General features: G+C 28.2%; 3 protein-coding genes across 4 annotated transcripts; all 3 read left to right on the top strand.

Annotated features, from left to right (window-relative positions):
* Positions 1-13,478: 13,478 nt before the first annotated feature.
* LOC136074237 (uncharacterized) lies at positions 13,479-14,873 on the top strand. Its single transcript, XM_065786543.1, has 2 exons — positions 13,479-14,407; positions 14,509-14,873. The coding sequence occupies exons 1-2, from the start codon at positions 13,479-13,481 to the stop codon at positions 14,630-14,632; spliced, it is 1,053 nt and encodes a 350-aa protein (XP_065642615.1). The 3' UTR covers positions 14,633-14,873.
* LOC136075208 (uncharacterized) lies at positions 14,373-16,375 on the top strand. 2 transcript variants are annotated; one of them, XM_065787690.1, is made up of 5 exons: positions 14,373-14,508; positions 15,168-15,360; positions 15,429-15,540; positions 15,633-15,753; positions 16,248-16,375. In XM_065787690.1, exons 2-4 carry the CDS (start codon positions 15,171-15,173, stop codon positions 15,703-15,705), a joined length of 375 nt encoding a protein of 124 aa, XP_065643762.1. In that variant the 5' UTR covers positions 14,373-14,508; positions 15,168-15,170; the 3' UTR covers positions 15,706-15,753; positions 16,248-16,375. The 2 variants fall into 2 exon arrangements, with proteins under 2 accessions (XP_065643762.1, XP_065643761.1); XM_065787689.1 differs by lacking the exon at positions 14,373-14,508 and having other exon boundaries at positions 14,952-15,360.
* Positions 16,376-20,561: 4,186 nt separating this feature from the next.
* Positions 20,562-21,017, top strand: LOC136074236 (deoxyuridine 5'-triphosphate nucleotidohydrolase-like). Its single transcript, XM_065786542.1, has one exon. The coding sequence runs from the start codon at positions 20,562-20,564 to the stop codon at positions 21,015-21,017; it is 456 nt and encodes a 151-aa protein (XP_065642614.1).
* Positions 21,018-21,433: the final 416 nt, after the last annotated feature.

Genomic DNA, 21,433 nt, shown 5'->3' with positions numbered 1-21,433 from the left:
CTTTTCCTATAAAACGAACACTTTCTGGGCATGTCTTTTTGTTGTTTGTGTAGTATCCAGAATTTCCAGGCATGTTGTCTTGCAAAACAAAAGTATTTTTCGTCATTGATGACTAGAAGCAATTTTGTGTTACAGAATTGGTTAACTAGTTTCCTGCTTCTTTTCTTTGCCTTTATTTGTTGTTCTATAGTGTATTTTGGAGTCTTTTCACGTTTTCTATATTTAGTATTCATTTTTTTTAACTGACGACCAATTGTCGATTGATTTACACCGAATTTAATACCCATTTTTCTCTGACTGACCCCTTTTCGATTGTTGACAAGTCTCGTTAATTCGGCTTTATTTTCTCTAGTCCAGGATGTCGGACGACCAGGGTGCTTTCTATCAGAAAACGATTGAACAGTTTCAAGTCTTTTTAGGTTATCATATATTGTACTTCGAGCAAATCCTTCCTTTTCAAAATGATTTATGGTTTTTTTTTATATATATATTAGGTTTATTTACAAAAAATATTTTTAGTCGCTTTCAAAAAGATTCTCGTTCAGCTGCAGTTAATCTCATTTTAAATAATTGTGTTTCAAATAATAAAGTTTATATTTTATAGAACGTTTATGCCTACGCATAAAACCAAAAAAACTAATTATTATGGTCAAATAATGAAATTAGGATTTGTCCGATAACTTCCACATCACCCGTTAAAAGCATCCCAACATACTACTGATGAATTCAATTTAATAAATACCAGTGTTTCTTGTGATGGTACTTGGCAACATCGAGGTTTTTCCTCATACAACGGTGTTTATACTGCAATATCAATGATTACAGGAAAAGTTTTGGATTGTGAAGTATTATCCAAATATTGCAAACAATGTTTTTTGATTATAAAGAAAAAAAAATACAGACCCTGATGCATATAAAATGTTAAAAAATACTCATTTTTGTAACCTCAACTATTCTGGCCCATCCACCGGTATGAAGGTCGCTGGAGCAAAAACATTTTTTGAACGATCCATTGAAAAATATAAACTTCGCTGTACTAAATTTTGTGGTGACAGAGATAGTAAGGCATTTTCATCTGTTGAAAGAGTGTATGTTGATACAATAGTTTCAAAATTAGAATGTGTTGGTCATAAGCGAAAAAGAGTTGGCACACGATTAAAAAAACTGAAAAAGGAAAGGTGCCTATGTGGTAAAGGAAGACTTACTGATGCAACAATTGACAGATTGCAAAACTATTATGGAATTGCAGTAAGAACCAAAAATCAGTCTGTTCATGAAATGCGCAGTGCAATACTTGCTTCATTGTTTCATATTGCTTCCTCAAAAGATAATAATTATCACACCTATTGTCCAAACGGTGAAAAAAGTTGGTGCCAGCACTATGTTGATTGAAAACATCCCAATCAACCTTCTCTCTATAAACCTGGCCCTGGTTTGCCACGTGATATAATTGAGTTACTAAAGCCAATTTATAAAGACTTTAGCTCTAACGAATTACTTGCAAAATATATGCATGGAAAAACTCAGAACTAAAATGAGAGTCTTAACATATGGGAACGAGTACCGAAAACTAAATTCTGTTCATTGTTACATTTGAAATTTGCAACTTATGATGCTATTGCAAACTTTAATATTGGAAGAAAAGCATCAGTGATGACTTATGAAAAACTCAATATGATTCCAGGAACATTTATGATAGATGGCTGCAATAGAGAAAGTAAAATACATTTGTATCAATCGTCATACAAAAATAAATCCGATGTAAAGTTGCGTAGAAAAAAATCAGGGGCAATAAAAAGAACAAAAATGATAAGGAAAAGCAAAAACAAGGAACTCTACATGCTGCTGGTAGCTTTTAAACATTTGCTTTGAAATTTACAGACATTGTTTATTTTAAAAATATGTTATTGCATTTTTTTTCTCTTTTTTAATTTTTAACGTGTTTTTTTGCTAACTTCTATTTTTCAATCTCCCGTCACAGTTATTTCATTTTCTAGTAATCAGTTTTTAATCAAAGTTTCAACAATGATGTGATTTTATATGATGTATGCAATCTGCCAAAAGTTAATTATTAAAAACATTTCAGAGTTTGAGATATTGCTGTTTCAGCACTAAAAATTTGCTTATTTAAAAATCTTCATAATCCGCGTAGTGCTATATGGAAACTAATAGTCAGATTTAAAAACTTTTGGCAGATTGTATAGATCAAACTGTTTTTTATCATTGGGCCAAATTTTACTTTAAATACTATATTAGAATCTGAGATATTTTTGACAGTGCGACGTGCATATTTTCCTATATCGGCCATTTCAGGTGATTGTCATGACAACATAACCACCTGTAATTTTATAAATCAATTTTGTTTAATAAGATCTTTCATAGGCTTAATTTTAATTTTGACTATAAGATTTCACTTCCAAGATAATTTTGAAGGGGGTGTACCACCTTAAAGTTTAGTCAGGAAATTTTCAGCCTGAAAATTTAAGTTTTATCATAAATATATTGTTTATGCGAAGTTATGGAAAATATAGAAACAATTATTCGTCATTTATAAACATTTTACAACGTTCTTGTTTTACAGTTTTCATCAATAAAATTTAAATAAAAAATTAATAACGACAGAAGCAAGTAGAAGACAGAAGTTTTGTCATGAAGCCCCTATAGTATATAGTATATATGCTAATATATTTTTAGATTCAGGAATTAAAGAGTAATTTATAAGAAAATATAGAAAGTGGTCGCTGATATCAGTTTTTAATATTCCACTTTTGATTTCGCAAGACATTACAATATAAGTGATAATGTTATCAATAATTGAAGAAGTATTGCGAGTTACGCGCGTTGGTTTGTTAATTACAGGTATTAAACTGTTTTGAAGTAGAGTATTTACAAACTGTTTAGCGTTTTAATCATTATTTATTTTTTGAATATCTATGTTAAAATAACCAATTGAGTAAATATGTTTTTTAATGACTTTTGGCAATACATTTTTTAAGTTTTTTTTCAAATGCCATTTTAGGTGGTCTGTAAAGAAAGTAATAAAAACATTTATGGTTTTCTGATTGAGATTTTCAATTGTTAACGACTCACAATTGCGTCATTGACACTGAGGCTTAGTAATTTTCTAATAGTAAAAGAATTACAAATAAAAACACATACACCCCCACCAATGCCGTTTTTCCTGGGTTGGTGTATTGAATTATAACCTCGTAGAAAAAAATTAGAATTTAACTCATCGTCATTTTGACACCAAGTTTCCGTTAGACAGATTACACTAAAATTGTAGTTTAAGTTTTTTAAAGTTATTTTTAGGGATTGAAAGTTTTTACTTATACTCATGATGTTCAAACTTAATAATGAAAAATTGGATTTGTTAAAAGTATCGTGTTTTCTCTAAGATATATCAAAAACATTCAAAATATTAATGTCCGCTATTTTTAAAAAAATGTATATATATATATATATATATATATATATATATATATATATATATATATATATATATATATATATATATATATACATATATATATAAAAGTGCGGCCGTGGCGCAGTGGTTACAGCGCTTGCTATATAATCAGGAGCTCCAGGTTCGAAACGACCTCTGGACATATTTTCGCGTCACGGTAAGGAAGGAGGCGTGAACTTCCCGGTTAAATGCACTTCCGCAGTGCTCTGTGACAAGACCGTTAGGACTTCTTGGGGCACCAAAAAAAAGAAGAAAAAAAAATTATACCTTTAAATATTGATTTAAAATATATATAACTTTTTAATTTTGATTTGATTTATTATTACTAAATTTAAGAAAAAAGTTTTTTGAAGTAATAATTTTATAACACCTAAGAAAAACATTTTCACCATTGGATTGTCTTTTATTCACTTCCGCCAATAACTTTTTTCTTCTATCTACAGTTTCACGGGAAAAGTCTTCGTTCACAAACACGTTAGTTCCTTTAAGGTTATATGATTCTTTCAGAACTTTTATCTTGTCTTTATAGCTAAGCAAATTAATAACAATTGTTCTGGAGCGTCCATTTCTTTTTAACCTGTTCGATGAGCCCGCCCGACATCTATTCTAGTTAATCCTTATTTATTTTCAAAAAGCGATTGATTTTTTTCTTCTGTTTCATTCCATCTTTCTTTTTCAGTTTCTAACAACCCATCAGTTGTCAGATTTTTTCTTCTGGATCTATCTTCAGATATTCTTTGTTTTTCCTAGATATTTTTATTAAATGATGTTTCTCGTCTTGATTTTTCGTTTTCTCGTTCGTTGATATTGGCAAGTTATTTATCGAACAGCTCCTCGTGGAAATTCAAGCTCAACTTAACATCTACATCATTAACTAATAACTTTGTTTCGTTAGAACTATCATTAACATTTTGTTCAATTTTTTCTAGTCTTTCATTGAATATTTAGTGTTTGCACTTAAAATGTCAATAACAATTTGTTCTTAGATTGACCGTGAATAGGGAAGTTTGGTACAATCATTGGATTAATTATAAACTGTATAATATCATCTTTCATCAAACAACAGCAAAAACTGGTTTACTGATTTCCTCTGATTCCAAATTGATTAAATCTATTAGACTATTTGATTTAGTGTTTATGACTGGTATTCTTCAATTTCTGCATTTTCTGTCTCCAACATCCTTATTATTTCTAACATCAATTATTTTCTGTACTGCAAATTTTCTTTCTCCTTCATCTGAACTACAGAGGTAATAAGCTTAGTTATTTACATAACTAAGTTTATTACCTTAAGCTCAAACCACATAATAGAATAAATCATGATGAACTCAGCTAACAATTTCAAGTTTTGTTTGACTTTGTTTTCTAAACCATGCTCGGAGCACCATATTCGAAGTAGTTTATTTGTAAAATTCAACCACCTTGAATGATTGCGTGGGTCTATTTAAATCTCCTTTAAATCATCAGGAAAAACATTTGATGCTATTGCATTATATATTATGTATAAATACTTTTGATCTGTAGACAATGAATCTATAATTTCATTCTCAAATGAATTAGGTCTACAACAAAATAAAGCTGAGGGATGTATGTCAAAAGAATAAGCTTTTGCTATGTTAATAAGTTTTCCGATGTTTCCTGAGCATTTATTTTCAGATAAAGTTTTTTCATCTAAAGCTGTCATTAAATGCCTAAGTGGCAATTCGTTGGTATGTAGCGCACAAATATTCCAGATAAGTTTAAATTTTAGTTTCTTCTCTAAAGATTGAATTACGCCACCCTTCCAATCCATAAAATTTTTTTATTATTCTCAACTCTCTAACTCTAACTAACTCAACTCTAGAGCTGAGTTGAAGAGCTCTTCTAACTCAACTTAAGTTATAAATTTTGAAAGTTTAGAAATAAATGTTTTTCTTATTAATAAAAATAAGTAATATGTGTTGTGAAAAAAGTTTTTATAATTTTTATTTTGCTTGAAGTTTTTTTTTTTTAATATAAATGCAGTAACTTTTTAAATTTTTTCAGGCTGTTTGCATTTCGTACCACATTGAAACTCTCAGTTAAAAGGAATACTTGAATAAAGTTAATTCATAAAAAGAAAGAAAGAAGGAAAACCTTGGGAACCATCAAACGACAGTTGCGTTTGCTCTAACCATTTTGTTGACAAAGAACCAAGCATGGCGTTTCCTAACCCCACTTTAAATCTAAGATTTAATGCAACTGAAACATTGGAGATGCTTTTATCTACAGGCAAACAAAGAATTATAAACTATCAGAACGAACCTTCTAATGAATTAAAATTTTTCATCTAATTCAAGTAGATCTGAGAGTTTTGATCTAGTGATTACCAAAAATGAATCTAATAAATTGGGAATCTTGCGTAAATGGTGAATGGATCAACAAGATTAGAAAGCATGAATCTACTTAAAAGCACATTAAAACCTTCAAATTTCAAAAAATTATTTTTGTAGAAGGAAAAGTAAGGGGCAATGTTCTTATACTTGTCCCGGAAGACGCATTACCAGCGCTTAACAAACTTGCAAGCAAGGACTTTCGAAACTTCTTCCCAAAATTTTTACCTATTTGCAAGCAGTAAAAGCTCAAAAGACCACACAGTTGGTTCGCACGCAGTACAAAGAGTAATTAAAAACTTAAGCTTAACTAGTTCTAAGGCAATATGTGCACAGGGCCGTTCCGAACGGGGGGGGGGGGGGGTGAAGGGTTGTTCCACCCCTCTAAAGCTTTCATATAAGCGTTTGAGTGGGCACATTGAGCAAGTTTCGAACTGTAATTGGCAAACTGCAAATATTGAGAGGCTTTTTTTTTTGGTGTCTTTAGTTGCCAAAAAATGTACACAATTCCCCCCCCTCTCTCCCTCCTTGGAAGACCTTTTAGGCATGGCCCTTTATGCGCAATATCGAACCACCACATAATCAGCTATTAGCATGCTTAAACCGATGTTCCTTCAGATGAGCGTCATTCATTTCATAACTTTATGGGTCATTCGGAGAAAATTAATGAAGATAGGTATCAAACGCCTTTAGCTTCAAAAATGATTTACGCTATTGGCTCGCACCAACAAAGGTGCGAGTCAATAGTGGTAAAGGTAACATTCACATTTAATTATTTTTTTTTATTTTTAATACACTGTATACTTTAATCAAATAATTCAAAAGTTATGCATACCTGTTTAATTTCTATTTTATTTAATTTAAGTTCTGATGACAAACTATCAACAAACAACAACAATAGTGGTAAGTAATAAAAAAATCATAAAAACATATCAACATGTTTTTTTTGACTTTGAACTTTAAGTAAAAATCTATGCTTTAGATAAAATTAACGTTTTAACGAATAAATAATTTTAACTGTTTAAAAAGTTTACTTTAACATATTCCTAAAAGTTTACATTAAAAGTAATTTTTTACATTTTTTGAAAGAAAAAATCAATGAAGATAAAAAAATATAAATCGTAAACAACAAACGCGTATTATAGTTGTAAATTTTAATTAAAGATTGTAAATTGTAAGTTTATTAAAATGATTGTTTTTAATTTTTAAAACATTTTATTGGTAAATAAGTAAAAGAAAAGATTGTTTTTTATTGTTAAAACATTTTATAGGTAAATAAGTAAAGAATTTATACTCAATATATTTTGCGCACTATATGTTGCAGTATTAAAATACTGCTACCATAAGTTGCAGTATTTTATTGTATAATTTTGATAAAAAGAAAAATAATAAAAAAGACTAATAATTGAAAAAATAAATCTTTTTTATATATAAATATATTTTAATATCATGGCGGGGTAGGTTGTACATTTGGGTTATGACTTTTTGAATTTTTTTTTTTTTTAATCAATTTCATGTGTCATTAATCGATGAACTTTTGTTAGAAAACATTGAAAACATGTTTCATTCCTCTTGGTTGTAAAAAAAGGTCACCCCGCAATTAAAATTATGAACCCTCATTTATTTAATCCTATTTCTGTTACGCGTGGCTTTGATAAAAATTATTTAAAACTTGAATAGATTAGAAGTTTTTAGGACTTAAAAACATTTTAGAAAGTTCCAGAATATGTTAAACAACTTTAGAACATTCTGAAACAACTTAGAACATTCTGGAGCAATTTAAGAATTCTCCAGAACAATTTAAAATATTTTAGCTCATTCAAATCAAAGGAAAAAAAGGTGCGAATAGCGGAAATTTCTAAAGAAGTCACCAAATTGTAGAAGGATAAACTGAATTATCCTCATCTATCTGATCAAGTTATACAAATAAGCCTAATAAAATACTGAAATGCTATAATGAATATGACAAAAAAGGAAGCCACGAACCCCTTGATGAAATTTTTGATATTACTAAAGTGGATGGAGCATGGTTATCTTCCGAGGACAAGCGATTGTAATATCTCCAAGTGGAGAGCAAAGAAACAGTGGGATACTCTACAGGCCAAGCGGCCAGTAAAGAAACAATTCATCCCTCTAAAAGGCAAAAACTTTCGAATAGATCATCCAACTCATTATCTAACTATTCTGGTTTTAGTGATTGACTCTGAGGCTAACGGCAGTGATTATGAAAACAATTAAGAAGAAGAGGGTGAGATTACTCCAACACCAAGCATAAAATATCATAAAAGCAAGATTGCAGCCAACTTGGTGACCTACGCAAGAGTATCAACAAACAAAGTTGCTAACATATGCAAGCAATTGGCTCGTAAAGGCATTGACATCCCAACTCCATGTCAATCAGCTATTTGCAAGTCAACAACCAAAGAAAAACTCAAGCTGAAAAAAAAAAAGATTGATAAGTTGCATGTGGAAAGTTGGTCCTTACACTTTGATGGCAAGCACTGCAGCGGAATCGATTATCAAGTGGTCGTCCTTAAAATTAAAAGAAGAGAAATCAAGTTGGATGTCCTGGGCTTTATAGATGGCAGGAGAAAAGTTTTTGCTCAAGGAATTACTAAAGCCCTCGATGAATTTCACCTTTGGAACTTAATACGGATGATTGTTGCAGATTCCATCTGCGTTAACAATGGTGTTGTTGAAATATTGCAACGAATGTTCATAGAAAAATGCATCAACAAACCTCAGTTTATTATATGGCAACACCATGTATTAGATAGAATACTCCGTTTGGTGATGGATGAAGAACTTGGAAATAAAACACAATCGCCGAGCATCGAATATCCATTTCTATCTCAACTGCTGAAGAAGTACAAACAACTAAAAAACATAGTTTAATAAAAAAATTAAAGTAATTCTCGAGACATTAGGCTGGAGAGATAATATGAAATTTTAATTTTATCTCACTCGAGTGGTCTAATTTTTTTATGATGAAAGGGACATTTTCCATTAATCAGGTTTCAGAAATTACCCAACATCAGCAATGCAAGGTGGAACTCCAGCACTATTCTAGCGATACTGGCCTTCATTTTAATACGATATAAATCAACATTTCTCTGCAGAACTGTTCTTCAACAAGGACAGTTCTGCAGAGAAATGTTGATTTATATTGTATGGCTGGACAGGCCATTGGTTTGCATACCAACTGTACAACGAAAAAGACTAGCAGCTTGGCTGAAGTACTGAATCAGTACAAAAAGGCGTAAAGCTCTTTAAAAAATCACTGGAAGCAAGAGCCATTCATACTACAGATCCCCAGAAGTAATCGTTAAATCGTTGAATAATCGTTGAGTGCGCAATCAAAGTAATGAAGGAAATGTATTCGTCATGCAAAAACAAAGATAAATTGCACCTTCTATTACTTCTATTCAACAAGCAAGAGCAAGGTCAACGGCATGAGTCATTGTTGGATTGAAAATTTATTGTATTACATGACTAAGACATCCTAAATACACATGAATACATAGTAGTACTTATGTCAAAATCAATTTTTCAATCGCGGAGTGAACTTTTTTCAAAAAATATGCAAGTAATAGTTCATTTCGTGCCTTTTAGGTAAAAGTTCATCAAACTACTGTACAGGAGCATGGCATTGGAAAAAGTCATAACCCTAGTATACATTCATTTAATATTACTTTTAATATTTTAATTATTTGTATTCTTTTTTTGTTAAAATCAAAACTAAACTATGACCTACTTGTGTTAAGGAAAACTATATAGATATATGTAAATGTTTTTTAATTTTTGGAAATTTTGTATATTTTTGACAAAAAACATTGTAACGACGAACGCCGCTCATTAACGTTAGAAATCTTATTTTTACACGAAGTTGATTTTTAAAGTAAAATCCTTACAAATAGTCTCAAATATTTTACAAAAATTTTAAACAAACATTAATCTAACTTGCTTTAAAGTCTTAAAAAAAATAATATTTAATTACTTTTCGAAGTAAAATTTATTTTAGTTATTTTTTTCAATTATTATTTGTAGATGATTTCAAAATCAAACTGGAAGCACGAGCCATTCATACTACAGATCCCCAGAAGTAATCGTTAAATCGTTGAATAATCGTTGAAAAATCGTTGATTTTTTTTTTTATCTTATTTCATATTAGTATTTATATAACAATTTTTTTTTTATTTTTATTATTATTATTGTTAGTACTGTTTAGATGCACTGTCTGTTTTATTTTAAATATTCCTCTATTAATCTTTATTTTTGTCTTGACAACTGTCAACATATGCTTTGTTTGAAAAATAATTCTCCTTTATTCTAATGTATTTCATTTCTTCTCTCAGGCGTTCACTGCTCGTGTGTGACCATTCGGCGAATTTTATATATGTTAGAATTATATATATGCCAAAGTTTATAAATAAATATTATTATTTGTAGATGATTTCAAAATCAAACCCTCGGTTTATTCTATCAAAAAATACGACTTGAGTAGAAATCGATTATAAGATTGTAAGTTTTTAAATTTTTAAAAAAAGTTTAAATATTTTCTACAGGGATCTCGGAATAAAAGATGCTGCAGTTTTTCCTTCCATGCTATTGTATATAAATGTTATATAAAAAAGTGTATTTAAATGTTTAAAAAGTTAAGTATTTTGTAAGAAAATATATAATTTTTCATTTTAAAATATTTCAGTAAAAAATTCGAAAGATTATGCACTATTTTTTGACTCATGAAAAGATGTTTGTCAAATAAAAAGATCTTTTTTCAAACTAAAATAGAAAAAAAAGATATCGTATTGTATTTTATTGTCCTTTTTTTATTATTAAACAAAATACGAAAGGGACTGTTTGTCCCAGGAAGCAGATATCCAAGGGGTGCTAAATAAAAAGAAGGCATTCGGAGCCCCTTCTAGGATAAATATATGAATAGCTTTCTATATGAGATAATAATAGCTACAATAAAATATATAATAGCTTTCTATATAAAACGGACATTATACGCGTTTTTAGCAACAAATGGTATGTATATACGCTAAAAATGAAAAAGATACAAAATGTTCAAAATAGTTCAAAGCCGAACAATTTCTAATTTTTTAGAACTTCAAACTGGCATCCGTATTTTTGCGTTAAATTTTTAAACTATTTTATTCTAGTAAAAACAGTAAACTTCAAATGTTAATAAGTAAGTTAGAAGTATATATAATATTGAATAATCACGTTATCCTAAACAGAAATTATTAAAATTATTTGTAAAACACTTTACAGCTGAAAGAAAATAAAGTACAAGTACAGTAGTTTTAAAGTGGTCCCCCCCCTACACCCTGTGTTACCGGGCCCTGAAAATAAAGGAAAGAATAAGTACAGAAAGTCAAGGTTTGTTGAGTTGTTGTTAAAATTTTGTATTTATAATCAATAAATTTTTATAATAAATTTATTGATTATAAATATAATTTATTAAAATTGGTTTAAAATGTTTTTTATTTCAAACAATTTTTTTATAAATTGAAGAGCTAATAAATTTTGGAAATATTTAATTGCTAACCTCCATTTCACTGTTTGAAGCTGTCTAATTTCATCTATGTATCTTAAGAGCCCTAGGTTTGATCTATAGTCTTTGGCCTCAAATATATTGAAAACTGTTGTATTATTATTTGAATTTGGTTTAGAAACATTAGCTATCCGATTGCTCATTTTAAATGAACCATCTCCGTGGTCCCCATCAATCTTTACATGTATTTCACAAGGATTTATATTTTCATATGTTAGTTGGTTATATCTACAATAATAAAGAAGAAATAGAAATTAATAATTATAGAATAATAAAAAGAATAGAATTTATACAAATTATTTAAAGAAAATTTAAATATATTTTGAACTTGCCTTTTTAATTCATACAGTAACTTGATTAAATGCGATGGTAAATCATTAATATATGCTGCAGGAGTATCTTTTACTTCAAAAGTTCCTTTTTTATTTTTAAATTCTTTGTTTTCAGCAATCAAATCATCGCCAGAACAATATTTTGAAACTTTTTGCTGATTAGAAAGTGATGGTAGTTTGACATTTTTTGTGTCGAAAAATCTGAAATAAAGATAACTATAAATAAATATATGTGTGCGTGTGCAGGGCGAGATTAACATCCTCTGGTCTCGAAGTACTTACCTAATCATTTTTTTCATCTTTTCCCAAGGTAAACCACAATCTGCCTTTAGTGATACAATATCTTCTGACCCTATCTGAACTTGGGGGAAGTTTGCTTTTTTCAGTATACTAATTTTATCATTTTTATTAAAAGAATTAAGCATAAGTGCTGCTTGATTATTTTTTTTTTGTCATTTGTCCATCTTATAAAAATTTACAACACTAAGAAAAACAAAATATAATAGTTTAAAAACGTGTTCATATTTTCGGTATCTTAAAGTACAAATCAAAATTATTGTAAATATCGAGAGGAAAACAAAAAAACAAAAAGAGACATGCGCACTATAAATGTCTGATAGATATCAAGACTAAACGACCGTTATAGGAGTGGAAAAATAAAGGAATTATGTTTAATTTCTTTTGCACCGTAGACATTTTTTAAATAAAAATCTTTTTTTTTTTTGTTGATTTTGAAAAGTTTTAATAAATGGATTTGTGTCCTTTTTGAAACGAATGATTCAATATGTTTTTCCATATAAATTGCAAAAAACAAAATCACAATTGAGTAGCGATGTTACAATATTTATTTCAATTCTTTTTATTCGAATATGAAAGTTTTTTCAGAAAAATAAATACTAATACTAAAAAGGCCGGAAATTGAGTGATGATTTGGGAGGTGCTGACTCTGTGTTAAATGTATTACAGAATCAAAAACATTTTTAACCGCCCCCCTCTCCTTAAAAAAATAAAACAAATAATGAGTAGTAGCCAGCTTAAGAACGGCGAGATCTGTGAAAACTGGTTTGATAAGGTTCTAACTGAAAGTTTTAATATTGCAAGAATTTAGCGAGAAAATCTTTTTTTTTTAATGTCTTTATAAAATTATTTATATCATTATTTAAAAAAAGAAATAATTTGTTTTCTAAATTCTCTTAATATTGAATATTTCAGAACCTTGGTAAAGAATCACTACGAGATAACAAAGTTCAAATCCCTTCTTTTTTTTTAGTTGCCAAATGTCCTTAGAACACCCAATCCCTTTTCCCCTTCCCTCAACTAAAAACAAACAAAAAATCCTTTTTCCGTTAGCCTGAGTATTGAATCAGTCTGTTAAATTTGATATTTCTTGTGCAGAAACTGTTTAATGACGGACGTCATGCTTAATTAAGAGGAACAGCCTTAAAAAATGTATATAGACTCTATATTAAAGAGTCAAAAAATAAAGGTTCTTACTCACTGCTTCAATGACACTGTTATGGTGTATGTTAATATATATTTATAATTAGACATATTTATAATAATTTAGACTGTATGTTAATATATATTTATAAATGTTTTATTTTATATTTTAACTAATTTTATGTTTTAATTAATGTAATGTTTTAACTAATGTCGATGAAATTATTTTCGATGTATTAAAAAATCCGAAAAAATTCTTTGGAAAATCGAAGCGAATACAAGTAAAGCACGACATAATTATTAAAAAACAACAAAGAGTTATAAATATGGATGAAGATCATCATTTATCTAATGTTGTATCACCTTTAATTGATCTAGGTTTGGGATTAGTTTCTCAAGTACCGTTAGACTACATGCATTTAGTTCTTTTAGGTGTACAGAAAAGAATGATAAGCTTATGGATGAAAGGAGACTTAAAGTATCGATTTTCATCAAATATTGTAAGTAATATATCAGCAAACTTGCTACATTTTCGAAACAGCATGCCAAAAGAATTTTGCCGCAAACCAAGATCTCTTAGTGATTACAAACAATGGAAAGCAACAGAATTCCGTCAGTTTTTACTGTATACTGGGTTATTAGCACTATTTAATATTGTACCAAAAGCAATTTACGATAACTTTGTTACACTTTCCGTTGCATTAACATATTTATTGAGTCCAAATTTAGTCAAATATGTAGAGTACTTAGATTATGTTGAAAAGTTGTTGGTAAATTTTGTTTTTAATTTTAAAGAGCTTTATGGAGAGACCCAAATAGTTTATAATGTGCATTCATTAATACATCTAGTTCAAGATGCAAAAAAATTTGGAGCATTAGATAATATTTCTGCTTTCCCATTTGAAAATCAGTTAAGAATAATTAAAAAAATGGTTCGTCGACCACAAAATCCGATTGCACAGATAGTATGTCCAATGGCTGAGAAGGCGAACGCTATTAATAATATAAACAATGTATTAAAAGGAACAGCATATAAAAAAAACATATACAAAAAAAAACAGACTTCAAGACCAGTGCCAGAATGCTTAAATCAATTTTTCTATCAGCAATACAGACAGTGCAAAGAAAATAATAAATTTGCATCAACTGCCCAAGGCGACAATTGCTTCGAAATATCCGGAAATCCATCAGTGCTGTTAAATATTCTTCTTAATGAAGATAATAAAGCAATTGTGGTGTATGACACATTTAAAGAGTTAGTATTTTTTTTTTGATTACCCTTTAAAATCCACTCAGCTAGAAATATACCTTGCAAAAAATTTGACTGGCAATTTAAAATATGCTTCTATTTCACAGGTTGGTAGGAAATTTGTTACAATGCCTCTGGACAGAAATTTTGTTTCAATTCCACTTCTTCACCAATAAGTTGATTTTATTAATGTTTTATTTTTTCTTATGCTTGTTTGAAAGATATAAATAGTTCACTCCGTAGGAGGTTTTATAAATATCCATATAAATTTGTTTTTTTAATAATGCCTAACAAATTTATAGGAAACTTGTTTGAACCACATTAAATTTTTTTTTGCGAAATGCTTGTTTGTTGAGCAAGAGGCTCATGGAATGACTAAAATATATATTAAATGAGTTAATTTAATTATTACTGATAAACTTTTATTTAGTGAAAAAAAATTTTTATTTTAAAAAAATAAGAACTGTTTTTAATATTTAAATAAAAAAAACAAAAACGATTTTGTAAACATCTGACTGCATTACATATTCACCTTAGAATTGGTGATTAAAACGTAACGTGATTAAAGTTAAGAAGGGTTATTACCATTCTTTTTTTATTATTATATTTTGCTTAATGTATTAGATTTACTTTAGGTTAAAAATATTTTTTAATCTTATTTGTGATAAAAAGTGCACTAAGTACAAAGTCTTGATAATTTTATACTTGTTAATAGATACTTAAACATTTTTATTGAAAGTATTGATAAAATTGGTTAACTATTTAGATTATGTTTGCAATAGTTGAATTTAGTGATTCAGTTGAAATTATTCCAGTGAAATGGTTTAACACAGAAGAGGAAGAGGAATGTTTTTGGCCTGAGTTATTTCTATTTTCAAAAGTATCAAAGCTGGTCAGCCAACAAGCTGATCCTAATCCTGGATGGAGAAAATATAGTGTTCGATCTTTGGGAAAGGCAGGTAATGCTAATATTTTAGAATGTCATTAAACTTTTTCACAATTTGTATTTGTAATTTCACAACTTTAGCTACTTACGAAAGAGCAAGAGAAAATTTAAAGCTTTCAGAAAACTCGTCCGATTTAAATCTGACAGAAAATGAAAATACAGAAAAAGCAACTGGTGTTCTAAAGCGGAAAAGGTTTTGAGTAGTTACAGTGTTTTTAATTATGATCTCAAATGTGTTAAAGCTGAAGCAAAATTCCAACCATTTCTTTTTAATTTTAATTTCAGAGTATCTACGCAATGCTTTCAATTTGACTCAGACAGTGAGGAATATAGGATGTTCTTCAAAAGCAAATTTTAAAAAGCCAAACTGCCAAAAGTCATACTAAATCATCAATAGCTAAAAAAGGTTTGATCATATATACATACATACATACATATATATATATATATATATATATATATATATATATATATATATATATATATATATATATATATATATAATATATATATATATATATATATATATATATATATATATATATATATATATATATATATATATATATATATATACTCCCTTGCGAGTTTTCCCTAAATCAGTCGATGAATGTACTGAAGCCCTCGCCTATCCCTAAATCAGCGTGACGTCATATCGCTGACTAATGTCTGCAATATCAGTTATATATATATATATATATATATATATATATATATATATATATATATATATATATATATACATATATATACATGAATAATTCAAAGACAGAATCATACATTTTATGTTTAATTTAAAGGAATAAGAATATCCCCTCCCCTAATTAACTAAATTTTAATTTTAACGTTATTTTAATTATTCGAAAAGTTATAAACATTAAATTGAGTTATTTTATGTAGGTGCTTTATCTACTTCAATTTTACTGCCACCACCTCCTCAAATAGTTCACAGACAATTACCAGTTTCTAACAATTCAAACTCCCAAGAAAGTGAGTATAATAAATTAATACAATAGCATAAATTAAAAAAGATTACTGTGTATATACATTATAAAAATATAACCCCGTATTGACTGACAATCGAATAACCAAAGGAAAGGTACATCCATTTGCAATCATTTATCAATTGCAATTTGCAATATATATATATATATATATATATATATATATATATATATATATATATATATTATATATATATGTATATATATTTTGTAAGTTTTATATTCATTTTTCCACACTAGTGTGGTTTGGATAGTTCTTCATAATGACATAAATCCCATTATGAAAGAGTTGAAGAAATATTTTACAACCGGATGCCCTTCATGACTTTAACATGAAGCAGGTTGTACTGGATTACATGTTACCAGTAGCAGGATATCCTAACTTGACGTAAGGATAACCTGACCCGACAATATATATATATATATATATATATGTATATATATATATATATATATATATATATATATATATATATATATATATATATATATACATACATATATATATATATATATATATATATATATACATACATATATATATATTCTTTGTAGTTTCATTTCAATAGTACCTTCAAAAAAGACATTGCTTAAAAAAACAAGCAGTTATTCATTTAGCTTCTCTCCACTTCCTGAAAGACCATCACAGTTGAGAGGTGACTCTTTTTTAATAACTTTTTTTAAATGAAATTATGTTAAAATTAAATTTTATTTAGCTAATAAATAATTAAATATATTTTCATCATTTTAATGATGTTTAAATAAAACCTTCTGTAATTGCCTTTATTACTTTCAAATGTCTCATTACTTTAAATGTATTTTTTATTGCAGAACAATCTTCGTTTAGTACACCTACTTCATCTAGTGACCACAATATAGGTATATACAGTTTCATGCTTACAGTTTGGTATATATAAATATTATACCAAACTGTATAATATTTATATAACTTATATAATTATAAAAATTATGGGAATCCTAATCTTTATAGATTTACATGAAATTTTTTATTTCTTAAATTATTGTTTTTGAATTATTAAAACTATATTGTTACAGTTGCAAAATCTGATTCTACAATGTCGTTACTTAAAGAAATTATTAAATGTCAACAGGAGATAAAAATTAATGAAGAAAATCATAGCGTAATTTTAAATAGTCTGTTAAGAAACCACAACATTAACTGTCAGACTACTCAGTTACCTGACGAAATCACTTTATTGCTACCTCTACAAGGTTGAGAAGCTGTGGAAGAGTTTGAGGTGAAACTGAGAGATCCTGATATCTTTAAAGCTATGGTATACACAATGTTAATATGTATCATAAATTATGTAGTTTACTGTATCACCTGTCTACTTTTAAAACCACGTAAAATATTTCTTCTTTAATTACACAGGTTTTATACTTAAGTGATCAGGGAGGTCGCAGTCTTGTGGAGGCTATTGGTCGTATGATGGAAAAACTAACTTCGAATGAATTAGCTTGCAGTTGTAATCTTAGTGGTCGAAATGGCAAGAAAGGTCCTAAAGGATCTTTATTGTTACTTATTCTTACTAGTAAGTTTTTTTTATGTTATTAAGTTTATTACTAATTTAAAGTATTCAACTAGAGTTTAATCAACTTTATCTATGGTTTATGTGCTTTAACTAATGTTTTTTATTAAACTATTAGACAAATTTATAAAAATATATGTATTATATATATATATATATATATATATATATATATATATATATATATATATATATATATATATATGTATATATATATATATATATATGTGTGTGTGTGTGTGTATATATATATGTATAAATAAAAATAAATTGAAAAAATAAAATTTTATATCAAAATAATAAATTTAAACATGTACAAATAAAAATATAATTAAAATAAAAATATTAAAAGATATATGTAAAATAAAAAAAATAAAAAAATTGAATGTTGCTAACGGGAACAAAATTTACAAAAAAATGTCCCCGATAATCACCCACTAGTAGGTTATTTAATATAATATATATTTAATTTTTTTAACATTTTTATATTTTCTTTTTTTATTTAAATTAGTTATTATTTTAATCTGATTTATTTTTTCTATAGAGGCTGTAAAGAGGAATGTTCTTACATCAAAAACGAATGTGAGAGACGTAGAAATTGGTTTGTCCAATTGGCTTACCGGCTCACGTGACCGAGATCGAGCTAAACGTGCCAAAGCCTCAAAAAACAAAAGGTTTCGTCATGATGTATCTCCTGACGTTTCCGGCAACGAAGAATCAAATATAGAATGAAGAATATTATAAAATATTTTATTAGAAATATAGTATTATTTACTTGTTATAGTATTTTTATAGTATAATACACGTTGCCATTATAACTAAATATATTTATTACTAAATATATATATTTATTATGTTATATAATATATTTCCATTATTCTAAATATATTTCGTTGCCATTATTAGTAAATATAACCGCCATGCCGGTCAAATATGACCGGCATGGCGGTCATATTTACTAATAATGGCAACGAATTAATTTCAAATACATGTAAATACGGTGAAATACATATGTATTTGACCGTATTTACATGTATTTGAAATTAATTCGGCTACATTTGCTAGGCTACATATGTAGCCCAGCAAATTATAAATGTATAAAAGATTAAATAAACAAAGACTATAGGTGAAAAACATTAATCGCCTTAACTAAATCTCTTATTATATTTATCCAGTTAAGTTAACCAAATAAAAAGCAACTTTTTTGCTAATACATATCATAGGATGCTCCTTTTTAGTTTTACAATCTAGCCCATATAGGCCCCATGTGGCGCCCGCGGATAAATATTGAATGGGCCCCATGTGGCCAGCCCATATGGGGCCCATGAAGCAGCCCATGTTGGGCCTATATAGGCCCCATATGAACATGTTGGCTGGGATGTAGTTCATTATTTGGATAAAACAGTTGTAACGCTTTCTCTACAGATTGATCAACTTGCTTGCTCGTCATTCTTTTAAAACTGACTGTATTTTAACATTTTCAAAGTATTTATACCCATTGAAATTACCTTTTAAGGGAATGAAAAAAACAATGTTTCTGGTAATAAACTGGTTTTTTTCAAGTTTTTATTAACAATACATTTAAATATCTCCAAAAAAAAAATTAATAATATTTAAAATTAGGCTTCTTCTTCTTCAGTTTCTTTTTTCAATTTTTTATTGTCACTTTCTTGAATGGCATTTTCTTTCGCAGCTCTTTTTAAATTTTGATTAAAATTTCGATAACCTTTTTCTTTCAAAATGACGTTCATCATGGGAGGTTCAATTGCGGCCAATCTTTTGATTCTGAATAATGAAACATTTCATCATCTTTTGCAAGTCGAATTGCAAAATTGGCAAATTTAATTTCTTTATAAATTTTCGTAACGTTGAACGCGTACACATAAGCTTTATTTTGAATAATTTCCGAATCGCTCATTAAATTTTCCAAAAATTTTTTTGTCACTTTACTTTGCGTATGATGTATAAACGCTTGATAGTTGTTTTCGCCGCCTTTTTTATTTAAAAAACTTTTGTTGTCTTTACTCGTTTTTATTTCTGCTCTATACAGAAAATGAACTTTTTCTCTGTTTTTGCATTGTTGCCTGTATTTTTCAGGAAGCAATATCCATTCTTCGTCGTTATGATTAGAATAAACCATTTCGTTTTTTGTAAAATCGAATTAAGCGACTGGTTTTACCGGGCATTTTGAATATTGCCCAGCAATGACATCTTTCTCTCGTTGAATGTCACAAAGCCACAATGTATTTGCAGCCAAATCGCCAAATTTCAAATAACTTTTGTCGTTGCAATATGTAATTTCAAAATCAACGCTAGCCATTTTTTTTTGTTGAATGAAAAAATATTTTAAACAACTTCCTTTTATACGTTTTATTTTCATTGTTTTTTTTTTTTTTTTAAACAAATAAAATTCAAGATTAAAAAACAAGAATAAAACAAGTTTTTTTTGAACAATAAGCAACGTACGATTGTTGAACTTTGAACTCGATGACGTTTTTTTTGTGTACTTTTTGCTTTAAAAAAGAGTATAAAAGGAACCGTTTAGTTTAAAAAAAAAATAGAGTGCAAGTGAGGTTGAAAGGTATGTATGCGCTAAAAGTTTAAATGTTTTTTTTAAATGTAATTCTTTAGATACATTATTTTTTTAATGTTTTTTTTAAATGTCAGTTTTGATTGAAGATTTGGAAAACCATTCTTTTTATGCTACTTCGGGTAGCGCCGGTCTTGATTTGAGAAGTACACAAGAAGTTATTCTTGAACCGTTTGAAAAAAAACTTGTTTCGACTGGAGTTTCTATATTTAAAATGGATAACCATATTCAAGGTTTTATAACTGCAAAATCAGGTCTTGCTTTAAAATATGGATTAGTAGTATTCAACTCGCCTGCCATCATTGATTCTGATTATACTCGAGAGATAAAAGTCATGCTTTTTAATAACAGTAAAGAACCTTATAAAGTCGAAAAAAAAAGTTTTATTGCTCAAATCACATTTGTACCATTTGTTCGAGCTCAAAAGGTTGAAGTTGAATTTGAAGGTTGTCAATCTTTGCTTCATGTAGCATCAGCCGTTATTGAAAATAAAAGAGTTGCAGGATTTGGATCGACTGGACAATAAATATCATATAAAACTTTTTTTGATTATTAGAACAAAAAATTTTCAAGCATTGCTTATTTTTTTTATTAATTAACTATTTTTTTTTTTGAAATTGACAGTTGTTTTTAATTTTTAAATAAAAAATTTTTTTAAAAAAAGTCGGCAGGTATAAAAAAAAGTAACTGAATGTCAAAACTTTGTGACAATTTAAAGGAATTGACTTGTAATATGCAAATTTCTGACGAAATAAACGAATGTTTGTTACAATTTCATAAAGAATAAATTTTTTTTAGGATATAAAAAAATGAAATGCAACAGTAGAAACAACTCTGGCAAAGAATGCAGTTTTAATAAAAACGTGGAATGGGCAAAACATAAATGTGAACGTTTGTATATATGGAACCGCGTTTTCGATGAAAATCCAAAACATTATGAAC

This window comes from Hydra vulgaris, chromosome 01 (assembly GCF_038396675.1).
Source record: "Hydra vulgaris chromosome 01, alternate assembly HydraT2T_AEP".
Lineage (NCBI taxonomy): Eukaryota > Metazoa > Cnidaria > Hydrozoa > Anthoathecata > Hydridae > Hydra > Hydra vulgaris.
Note: the sequence above shows the minus strand (reverse complement) of the source record. Positions and strands in the feature narration are given on the sequence as shown.